The sequence below is a fragment of the Folsomia candida genome, unplaced genomic scaffold (assembly GCF_002217175.1).
Source record: "Folsomia candida strain VU population unplaced genomic scaffold, ASM221717v1 Fcan01_Sc025, whole genome shotgun sequence".
Lineage (NCBI taxonomy): Eukaryota > Metazoa > Arthropoda > Collembola > Entomobryomorpha > Isotomidae > Folsomia > Folsomia candida.
The window spans coordinates 1,922,757-1,932,706 of NW_019091217.1; the positions used below are offsets into that span (position 1 = coordinate 1,922,757).

General features: G+C 43.6%; 3 protein-coding genes across 4 annotated transcripts; 2 read left to right on the plus strand and 1 right to left on the minus strand.

Annotated features, from left to right (window-relative positions):
- The first annotated feature begins 186 nt into the window (after positions 1–186).
- LOC110859214 (zinc transporter ZIP9) lies at positions 187–2,087 on the plus strand. The gene is made up of 5 exons (XM_022108098.2): positions 187–540; positions 808–1,261; positions 1,339–1,424; positions 1,515–1,649; positions 1,715–2,087. The coding sequence occupies exons 1-5, from the start codon at positions 445–447 to the stop codon at positions 1,919–1,921; spliced, it is 978 nt and encodes a 325-aa protein (XP_021963790.1). The 5' UTR covers positions 187–444; the 3' UTR covers positions 1,922–2,087.
- Positions 2,082–6,051, plus strand: LOC118438718. Of its 2 annotated transcripts, none has more exons than XM_035859371.1 (7): positions 2,082–2,190; positions 2,304–3,110; positions 3,198–3,871; positions 3,964–4,168; positions 4,270–5,104; positions 5,187–5,511; positions 5,610–6,051. In XM_035859371.1, exons 2-7 carry the CDS (start codon positions 2,624–2,626, stop codon positions 5,772–5,774), a joined length of 2,691 nt encoding a protein of 896 aa, XP_035715264.1. In that variant the 5' UTR covers positions 2,082–2,190; positions 2,304–2,623; the 3' UTR covers positions 5,775–6,051. The 2 variants fall into 2 exon arrangements, with proteins under 2 accessions (XP_035715264.1, XP_035715263.1); XM_035859370.1 differs by lacking the exon at positions 2,082–2,190 and having other exon boundaries at positions 2,226–2,423; positions 2,611–3,110.
- Positions 5,807–9,871, minus strand: LOC110859286 (transcriptional repressor protein YY1). Its single transcript, XM_022108204.2, has 8 exons — positions 9,002–9,871; positions 8,688–8,890; positions 7,542–7,625; positions 7,281–7,448; positions 7,062–7,198; positions 6,790–6,959; positions 6,633–6,711; positions 5,807–6,485 (listed from the first exon to the last, which is right to left on the minus strand). Exons 1-8 carry the CDS (start codon positions 9,439–9,441, stop codon positions 6,444–6,446), a joined length of 1,323 nt encoding a protein of 440 aa, XP_021963896.1. The 5' UTR covers positions 9,442–9,871; the 3' UTR covers positions 5,807–6,443.
- Between the last annotated feature and the right edge of the window lie 79 nt (positions 9,872–9,950).

The following is a 9,950-nucleotide window of genomic DNA, read 5'->3' on the forward strand; positions in this document are numbered from 1 at the left end:
CGTTGCATTTGCTCAAGCAAATCAAGGATAGTATTAATGCATGAAATATTCTGCTGGAATATGAGCAGCTTTCTATTTGCATATCTGACCAACAGATAACCTAAATTTAAGCTTACCAGTCGGTAAGCTTTAAGATAACGGACAGATGACGTGAGGAAAGGTGAGACGCTTTATTGTGGGTACCTGCTTTCAGAGTAGGCGAACAGCAAGGCGCATTCCATCACTCGTCAGAGTTGCTAAATATTTACAACTTTGAAAACTTTCTAATAATCAGTCTCACGGTAAATAATATTATCGTCTTTTGAATATAAGCCACCAGCCAGTGATAAGTTTTTTAACTTATAAGGGGAAGGGATGAGTGCAGGGGATTATATTCTTATTAGTTGACCTTTAAATTGACCCGTCTACTTGATACCTTCTCCCTTCCGGTGCACTCCAACAAGTATGGACGGGGGCGTAGGGTTGATTATGTTATCGGGGGTCATGTTGCTGGGGAGCTTTATTGCAGGATCCATTCCAATTGTGATGACGCTGTCAGAGGTACGTGAGACCTTGATTTTACTTATTCCATTGATCAATGGAAAATGGAATAACAGTACCATACCATACCCACCAACCAACTCGCCATTCTGATAAATTCAAGTTAATGGACTGACTACCCCTGTTCAAATGATTTTAATGATGAATTAATGTCAAATTGTTACGAGAGTCTCGCTTCTCTTAAGAGTCCTTAAGAATAATCAGAATCTGATTATCAGTCCTTCTGCTTAATAATTGATTGATTTATAATTGTATCCTTGATTCTAGGAGAAGGTTCACTTCGTCTCCATTGTGGGTGCAGGACTGCTGGTCGGCACTGCACTTGCCGTAATTATTCCTGAAGGGATCCACACCCTGATTCTTGCCCAGCACAACACCCCTGCCCGGCACCATCAGCACAGTGACCCCTTTGAACAGTCTGTTCTCAAAGTGTCCTCATCCCCTTCCTCCATCGCTGGAGGAGTGCTGGGTGTTCCAGCCAAAATGTACGATCCACCCCATGAACAAGGTCATGCACACAGTGGTGAATCCTCTGAAGCTGAAGCGCTCTCCTCTGTAGGCTTGGCACTAGTTCTTGGATTCATATTTATGCTCCTGGTGGACCAATGTAGTCGTTCAGCCTCGTCCAGCAGGGGAGGAGGTGATTTAGAGTCCTCCTCATCTTTGTCCCACGCCAAGAAGAGCTTTACAGCCACGTTGGGTTTGGTGGTTCATGCCGCAGGTAGGGCAACACCAATCTTTATGAACAATGGATTCAAACTATTTCAAACATTGAATATTTTGTTTTTTAATCCACAGCTGACGGCATCGCTCTGGGTGCTGCCGCAACCACGTCGCATACCGAGGTTGAAATGATTGTCTTTTTTGCCATCATGCTCCACAAAGTGAGAAATTACTTTTATAAAAGCGATAAAAAGTGGTGGCATACCCCATGAAGTGATTTTCAATATTCAAATTAATACATTATTCTCTAGGCTCCTGCAGCCTTTGGTCTGGTCACTTTTCTTCTCCACGAGGGGCTTGACAGAAAGCGGATCCGAAAGCACCTCGCCCTTTTCTCCTTTGCTGCCCCAGTCGCAGCCATTGTGACGTACATGTGCATCTCCCCGGTATGTTGTAAATCTGATCGCCCTGTTGTAATAAATCGTCTCAAAATAGTTTAATTGGATTTCAGGAAGGAGATAGCGGCGGTGGTGGAACTATGCATGCCACGTCGATGGCCATGTTATTTTCTGCAGGGACTTTTCTCTACGTCGCAACGGTACACGTGCTTCCGGAAGTTACCAAAGATTCCCAGCATGGATATAGTCGGAAAGAGCTGTTTGGTCTGGTGCTGGGTGCGGTTATACCTCTCCTGCTCACGGCAGGACACCAGCATTAACTGTTTAAGTCGTTCTTTATTCCTGTGAACACAATGAAAGACCTGCTAAGAGAGAGAGGAAGAAGACGTTGACGAAGCTAAGATTCTTTTATAAATATGTACACGAAAATGATGATGAACAAACGACTCGTTGAAAACTAATAAAAAGTGAAAAGATAACAGAACATTTCAAAATTAAGCCCCTACTAACTCGTCAAATATTTTATTACCTATAATAATAGCAAGTTCTGATAACAAGCCGGATTCATCGATCGGACACTCGTGAAATGGTACAACAATTGATTCCTTCCGCACAAGACTATTCGACACTTTGTCACCAGAGTCCGAGCAAATATGTTTTTTTATATAACAAATATGTTTCTAAACCGAATCCCATCTCTAGTTGTGGGTGACTCGAAACGAGTAGGGATTGATAAATACATGCATCCGGACTCGGTTTATATTCTCACATAAGAGACTTATCCCACGTACAACATGCACACTTGACGTAAGCGTTACCAAGGTACACTTTAAGCCTAGCAATCATGATAATCTTTTCGAAAATTTTGCAAGGAATTGCGAGTTTTTTTGTGGAAGACAGTATTTGCTAGTACAGATTTTTGTGGAAAGGTATTTATGTAGGTCCTGTGGCTAAGATGCACAAAAGCTTATGATTTTTGGCTGCGTCAATGTAATTCTTACTACAACAGGATAAAATACAATATGGAGACGCCTAGTATGGAGATCGTGGCGGAGGACGAAGGTGAAGAGGATGTGACCATTGATGGTGAAGGCGACGAAGATCATGTAGAATTACTGCTGGAAGCGGACGAAGAGGAGGAGGAGGAAGAATTAGAATATCCAGACGACGAGGAGGAGTTGATTACAGCAGAGGAGGATATAGCAGAGGAAATTGAAGATCAAGAAGAGGACGAGGTTTCAGTAAAAGATGAGGAACAAGAGATTGAGACTGTCGAAGAAGAAGAACCACGCCCCCATCCTCGAAGGAAACCCAGCCAACAAACTGACAACAATGACGATCAGGATGTAGACTTGGATGCTGATCACGACAATGACCTCGACTATTTCGACTATGATGACGACCTCTTGGATGACACGGATTACGATCGGGACAATGCTCTGGGGGATGAACAGTTGGACCGAGGAGAGGAGGAGGAAGATGAGGGTGACTTGGTAGACGAAGAAGAAGGTAACTTTTATAAGATCTTCTGTATGGTTATGGTTGTAAATCTGTGATAGTCTATGTATTTATTTATCTGTAACTATGAATGGGCAGACTCTGAGGGAGAGAGCGAGGAGGAGGGTGACGACGAGGAGGAGGAGGATGAAGACGAAGAGGACGAAGACCTTGGGACAACCCCAATTGAAGAGCCCTTGGACGAAGCCACTCTGGAATTGCGAGCTCGAGAGTTGAGCATTGACACGTTTGACAAAGAAGAGTACATTCTCGTCTATCTCGAACTCATGAGACGCGTCCGTGTCCTGGCCAAGCACAATCTCTACATTGGCGATTACTTGACCCGACTTTGTCTCAGAAAAAAACTAATCAAGGAGGCTGCCGGTGGAGATAACAACTATGGTCGCTCGACCGGCAAAGCAAGGTCCAAGAGTCACCATCATCACCGTCACACCCACCACCACCACCATCATCATCACCACCATAGGGACGGGGAGGTCAACCTAATGTTAACCAAGAAGGCTCGGACTCCGTACGAGTTGTTCAGAGACACGAGACCCCCTCCGGACCTGAAGCGTGGACCTGATCGTGGGATGTTGAAGAGAGCTCGTCAATTGGAGCGCCCCCATCCCAGGGCACCTTCTTTTTTGCGTAAAGTGGAGCTCAAAGTAGTCAACATTCACGGCGCCCTGTTTCAAAGGGTATTGAGGAGCAAAACAAGGAACTGGAAAGAGGATGTCGAGGTGGGGGTTGACGGAGAGGAGGTCATCAGGGTGTGAGACCATAGATATACATGTAGTTCACTGATATTCATTTATTATGGTCACTGTCTAATCTATAACGTGGGTGTCTATTAAATTTGCAGGTTGTTCGGAAGGGGAGGGAAATTACAATGGGTCATCCGGATGTTCCTGTTGCGAGTAGGAGAGTCCTTCTGCCTTTAGTCGTAAAGGGAAGGGATCAGCAGAAACAGATTAAGCCCAAACGGAAACCCAGAGTACCCATCTCCTCTAGAAAACTACAAAAATTCGATCCTCATTATCAGTTTGGACCACCACGAGCCACTCTCCGTACGAGCATACATACTTCGCAAATTCAATCATTACCATGATTTAATTGGTTATTCTATAAGAAAGAAGAACGACTATTATAAAATGATCGTCTAATGTAGGTGGGGGTGGTGTAGGACGTGGCACTAGCAGCAGAAGGAGTGTGGCTGGCCAGGGTCGACTTGCAACCTCATCAGCCTCCCATATTCTGGCAAAAGTTGACAAGAAACCCTCTGTCCTCTGCAACGGACAAGTCAAGGCAACCAAACGCTTCGCTCGATTTCGTAAACCACGCTGGTTTGACGACTCCACGATGCCTGGTGGAAGGGTTCCCCGTCGGGTGAGTGCACGCTCCCTCCTCGCCAGTCAGCAACAGGGGTCCGCCAGCTGGGAAGCCCTCCTTAACCTGGAGAACAAGCGGAGCAAGAAGGCGAGGGAGGCGGCGAAACCGTCCCAACCCCCACTCCCACCAGCCCAACAGGCGGCAGAAGACTGGGCTCAGGTAACTGCTCGACTCTTCACGCTCTTGGAACGGAAGTCCGAAGCAGAGCGCGCCCACCAAATGTCGCTCAAACTGAAGCTCACCACTTGGAGGGAGATGGAGCGAAGGAATGGGGAGGCGTTGGCGGAACTATTTCAAGGGTTTAGAGACTTTGTCCTCACCCAGCCCAATTTCTCAGCGGGGGAGATGCGAGGCTTTAGGAGGGATGTGGGTGGGTTTGGTGACCAGCTTCACACCGCCCATGTCTCGCTCATGATCCAGCTCATGCGTCACTACAGGGCTAAGCTCAACCTCGCTCTCCTTCAGAGGGTTTTGAAGGGAAAGACGAACCAGGGGCTGGCCAGGCTTGGTTACAGCATTGCTGACTATGAGCCCAGACTGGGGGAAAACCGTCAACTGTACCAGACACTCCAAAGGAAGGAAAGGGAGGTGGAGGAACAGGGTGACAAGTTGGGGTACAAAAAAATATATGAAGCTATTGTCCCCTTGAGTGTGCCTATCTATTTATTGCTTGTTCCTTTGGTGGTCGTGTTGCAGGGGTCGGATGAAGAGTGCGGAACGGGGACGGCGACTGTTATTGAGGAAGTCGGCCGCCGAGGCGGAGCGAGCAAAGGGGATGAAGGCGCTAGAGGATGAAGTTGGTCGTGGGGCTGTGGCGGCCAGGTCGGCCATGTGGCGCTACACCAACCTGCTCAACAAGAACAAGTTCTTCCTGCTGGGGGCTAATGTGGTAGAGAAGACACACCTTCTCCAAGATTTCACTACGCGGAAGAGGGCCATGCAACACTTTGAACTCGAAGTACACAAAAAGGACCTAGCTCGTGACGTGTACCAAAGGGAGAGAGAACTCACGGCCATTCAGGTATGTGTACCACGCGCCACAGAAATAACACTCATTATTTTGAAGAGAATGATTTTGTGTTACGTAGTATTAAACATATAATTGATGGATATATTTAGGTCAGGTCTAAAAATGTTGGGCGAGATTTGCAAGCGTTTCGACGAGAGAAGACGGCTGCAAAGAGGGCCCAGGCGCTATCACAGCACTTGGAATGGGTAGATGGGAATTTGGAGAAGGCGGCGCAAAAAGCAACCGCCCGCTGTGTACTCAAACCAAGTGGATAGTCCGGCGAGATCAAGATCAATTTCAAAAGCAATTTCTTTTACAACAAACCCACAAATTTATTCATACTCATCTGCCTCTTCCACATATACTTTCGTCGTATGTATCGTGACACTGGTGACAATTGTTAATTCTACACATGTGATTTGATCTCTCTATGTAGTAACACATTTTATAAATTTCGGGGACATTTTTACATTATAAGAACATAACGAACAAGCAAAGAAGGACTACGAAATAGTGATATACATAATTTGTTATAATTTAGAAGAAAACATAGCAGAACGAATCATGATAACTCATCAAAATCATCGGAATATTTATCTCAATAGTAATAACCAATCACAAAAGAACTTGCTCGTCAATGGATACAATTAAAACCCTTGCTTTCCAACTAAAATCACTAAATCAGCCAAGTTAAGTCACTGCTACAATATTGCTACTACCAAGACTATCATCATCACTATCTAGTAATAATAATAACGAACTAAATAATATATTATTATTCGATAACAACAGCTGATGAAAAATCATGTGTCCGTCGCCATTATTTATTATCGTGTAAAAAGATGGATTATTTGTTTAGAGTGTTTCAAGAAGGAGAAGACGCTGATACATATATATGTAGCTGGCTGATGAGAGAATGATGATAATTAGGTACAAAGTGTGTTTCAGTCCGTATACACAATAAATTGCTGGTCATCCGCTCCAACCTGGAAAACAATTTAATGAATACATTATTTAAATTATAAATACAAGCACACAAAATTATTCAGTTGTTCATTCATTTAGTTATCAGAATTTTTGTGGCTTTCGCAAGTAGTAATTAGTACAATTTATGCTTCTTCAACTGTACTTACTTCCACTTGAACGTATTGCGGCTCGTTTAGGACTTCGTTGGGCATGTTCTGCATTTGGCGCATAAAGTTATTCCTCGACCTACGGAGTAGATAAGTAAATAGATATTAGCTTTAGCTTAAATATTTGGCATTGTTGAGAGATATTAACAAGACTCACTTTGCTTTCGCATGAGTGAGGATGTGAGATTTAAGATTTGTGGACTGTGCAAATTTTTTATTGCACCCGTCGAAAGGGCAAACGTAAGGCCTGTCTCCTGTATGAATTCTCACATGAGTGCGTAGATTAAAGTCTAGCGAAAACCGTTTCCCACACCCCTCAAAGGTGCACTGGAATTTAAACAAAAAATATTAATGAAGTCGGGATCATCGGGCATCACGAAAATTACTGATGATGTTCAAGTAGTATATATATATGTAATGTTTTCTAACCTGAAATGGTTTTTCTCCAGTGTGTACGAGTTGGTGTCTCTTTAATTTTGACGATTCGACAAATGCCTTCCCACACTCGGCGCACACATGCACGCGAGGTCCGTGAGTGTGAAGATGCTTCCTCATGGCCGAGTTATCTACATTTCAATATTTAATATCATGACATATATAGTGAATAACAAACAATATCGGTGTTCAATGTTACAAATAAAACGTTACCTCGAAACATTTTGGTACATCCCTTGTGAGGACAGGCAATAGTTCGGGCAACATCATCCGCAGGCTTCTTGGGCTTGAGGCGAGCAAATTCGGCCAGTTGTTTCGGATCAGAAAGGTCCAAGCCTGGGATGCCTTGCGGTGGGATCGTCTTTCTCCCCGTCATGTACTCTGGATTTGAAAAAATGTAAAATTTCATTAGTCTAACCTCTCGATATACAAATATATTTCTCATTGTCGATTTTTTTAAATTTACTAACAAACCTGTAAAGTCCGGGTCGGCGTCTTGCCCACCTACTTCCTCCTGGATCAACTCGTCTCCAAGCTCTTGTTTCATTACGAGAGGGTCTGCAAAATATATTAATTAATACATGTTAATACCTATAAACATTTTCAAACCATGTATTAATTTGATTAATGTAATAATAAGCGCCTACTATTAATTTATTAGATTCATTACTAATATATTATTTTGAAATCACGTTATTGTTGTTTTGTTATGCTTACCCCATTATGGTAACTGAGTCAGGCCTTAATAATCAGTATTGACGAATTATATAAATCGTGTTATGTATGAAGCAACTAATTAAACTGAAGTCAATAAATACGACTCTAGCTAGTGGTTTTGCGGATTGAAAATAATGGAGTCGGCCAACATGGAGGAAGATCCGCCATAACTATGCAGCACAGCCCAGCATCCATTTTCCACAATGGCTGACCTTATCCACCAGCACAGACACGACAGACACAGCTCCCCAGTGGAATTAATTCTTGCTCCAATTAAACACCAACACTTTTGGACACAGTGGGGGCAGAACAATTTGGGGACAAGCAGGTAAGTGAACAAGTTGTCGTCGCTTATGTAGCCAAGTCAGTAGTGTTGTTTGTTATTGTGGTGCAGTAAGTAAAGTGAGTGAGTATGGTGGTGGTGTGTTCTTTTCTATATGGGTGACGTCAGCCGGCTCCCTCCAGTCAGCCAACCAACGAACGAAAAGCCAAAAAAATACTATACCACAATCAGCTTATATATAAGAGAGATTCAAACGTCTTTTGTAGGGATTTAGAGATATACAAACTGTCTACAACATCATCAGGTCGGTCTAGCTAGTAGCTATAAGCCTGGCTGCTGACCCAACATAACTCAAAACAAAGGATCCAGCATGATCTTCAAGGATCCACCTTCTCCAAGTCGAGTACTTTCAAATGAACAGATAAACTACAGCCTGATTTGCACCCAGAAACAGAAAATAGAAAAAATGCAATGCGATATGATCTTTACATGATTCGGAGAGGACTACGCCATAAATTATAATTACATAGATGAGATGATTGAGGACCATGCAAGTGTAATACTTAAATGTATTACTCTGTCGAATCAAGTATTCAACAAAAACAAAATCAGGAACTGACCATCATCTGCACCTGATGCCCACATCGTGACGGAAAATTCTCCTTCCAATGTTCGTATTTGCACTTGTTTGGGTTCCCAGCGTTTTGTTTTGTTGTGTGAAGTGGGTGGAGCCGAGCCCGCAGCCGCAATAGTGAGCGTGGTTCCAGGGCCCAGAGGATCGCGAAGCAATTCGCCACCACGACCATGTAGGTGGGGGCGACGTCTGTAAACATAACAAATTATAAGCTTTTCAAGGTTTTAGAATACAATACACTTTAAATGTTAATATTTTTCTACTAGTGATCGAGTGTCAGTGTGTTGAGTTTTTTTATACCTATTGAGAGAATTGTGATAAAGTTTCCGTGTCGGTGTCATTTTTTTGAGATGATGATGATGGTGATTATGATGACGAAAGGCTGTAGCGGATGATGATGAGGAGGACGTAGAGGAAGACGGTCCACCCGGAGGGTCGATGAGAAGTTCAGAGTCGACAAGATCCATATTTGGATCATCATATCCCACAATTTCCTCCTGAGCTTGGAGAAGAACTTCGTCATCAGAAACAAGGGCTCCCATATCCTCCTCTTCGATGTGAATAGAGTGTTGTTGCTGTTCTTCCTCGTCTTCGTCGTCCTGATCTTCATCTTCTTCCTCTTCGTCGATTTCTTCTTCCTCTTCATCTTCATCCTCAAACGCTTCCGACTCAATTTCAACCTCTTCCATTTGTGGTTGGATTTCAACCTCAGTGATCACTTCAGAACCAAGGTCCATCATGTCACGAAAAACCAGAAGCGCCACGATGATACGAGGGACGCGGAACGGCCAGCGCAGCGCTCAGTTGAGAAAGATTGGGCACGTTTTATTTTTTTATAGATAAACAGGACTCGAGAATACTAAGAAATAAAGTTGGATTTTTTTTGTCAACCAACTGCCAAAAACGGTTGAAAGGTAGATATAAATTCGTTAAGTGGTACGTCGTCCACGTTTTTGTGACCAAAAAGTTTGAACTTGACGACCTGTGCTGTCTTCCGTGGGGATGATTATTTCTTTTTTGAGCTGACGAGCAGAGGTGGTTGGGATTTGGGTGATGGGACCCTTTCTTTCACTACGACTGCCTGAAGTTGATTGTTGTGAAGGGTAGACTCACTTAATGCATTACTGACTACTATACTAAAAAGTAAGTGTGGATAGCAGTCGTTGTTTGTAGTGTGGAGCGAAACAAACCGGAGTCCAACCAAATCCAGTTGAGCAGGAACGAAGCGAGGAGCAGTTTGGCGGACCCC

Excerpts from the sequence above, each read along its gene's own strand:
- LOC110859214 (XM_022108098.2), top strand. The coding sequence starts at position 445 with ATGGACGGGGGCGTAGGGTTGATTATGTTATCGGGGGTCATGTTGCTG. Across the intron at positions 1,425-1,514 it reads TTGCCATCATGCTCCACAAA|GCTCCTGCAGCCTTTGGTCT; the intron begins GTGAGAAATTAC and ends ATTATTCTCTAG. Across the intron at positions 1,650-1,714 it reads CGTACATGTGCATCTCCCCG|GAAGGAGATAGCGGCGGTGG; the intron begins GTATGTTGTAAA and ends ATTGGATTTCAG.
- LOC118438718 (XM_035859371.1), top strand. The coding sequence starts at position 2,624 with ATGGAGACGCCTAGTATGGAGATCGTGGCGGAGGACGAAGGTGAAGAG. Across the intron at positions 3,872-3,963 it reads ACGGAGAGGAGGTCATCAGG|GTTGTTCGGAAGGGGAGGGA; the intron begins GTGTGAGACCAT and ends TTAAATTTGCAG. Across the intron at positions 4,169-4,269 it reads ACCACCACGAGCCACTCTCC|GTGGGGGTGGTGTAGGACGT; the intron begins GTACGAGCATAC and ends CGTCTAATGTAG.
- LOC110859286 (XM_022108204.2), bottom strand. The coding sequence starts at position 9,441 with ATGATGGACCTTGGTTCTGAAGTGATCACTGAGGTTGAAATCCAACCA. Across the intron at positions 7,199-7,280 it reads ATGTACCAAAATGTTTCGAG|ATAACTCGGCCATGAGGAAG; the intron begins GTAACGTTTTAT and ends ATTGAAATGTAG. Across the intron at positions 6,486-6,632 it reads CGCAATACGTTCAAGTGGAA|GTTGGAGCGGATGACCAGCA; the intron begins GTAAGTACAGTT and ends ATTGTTTTCCAG.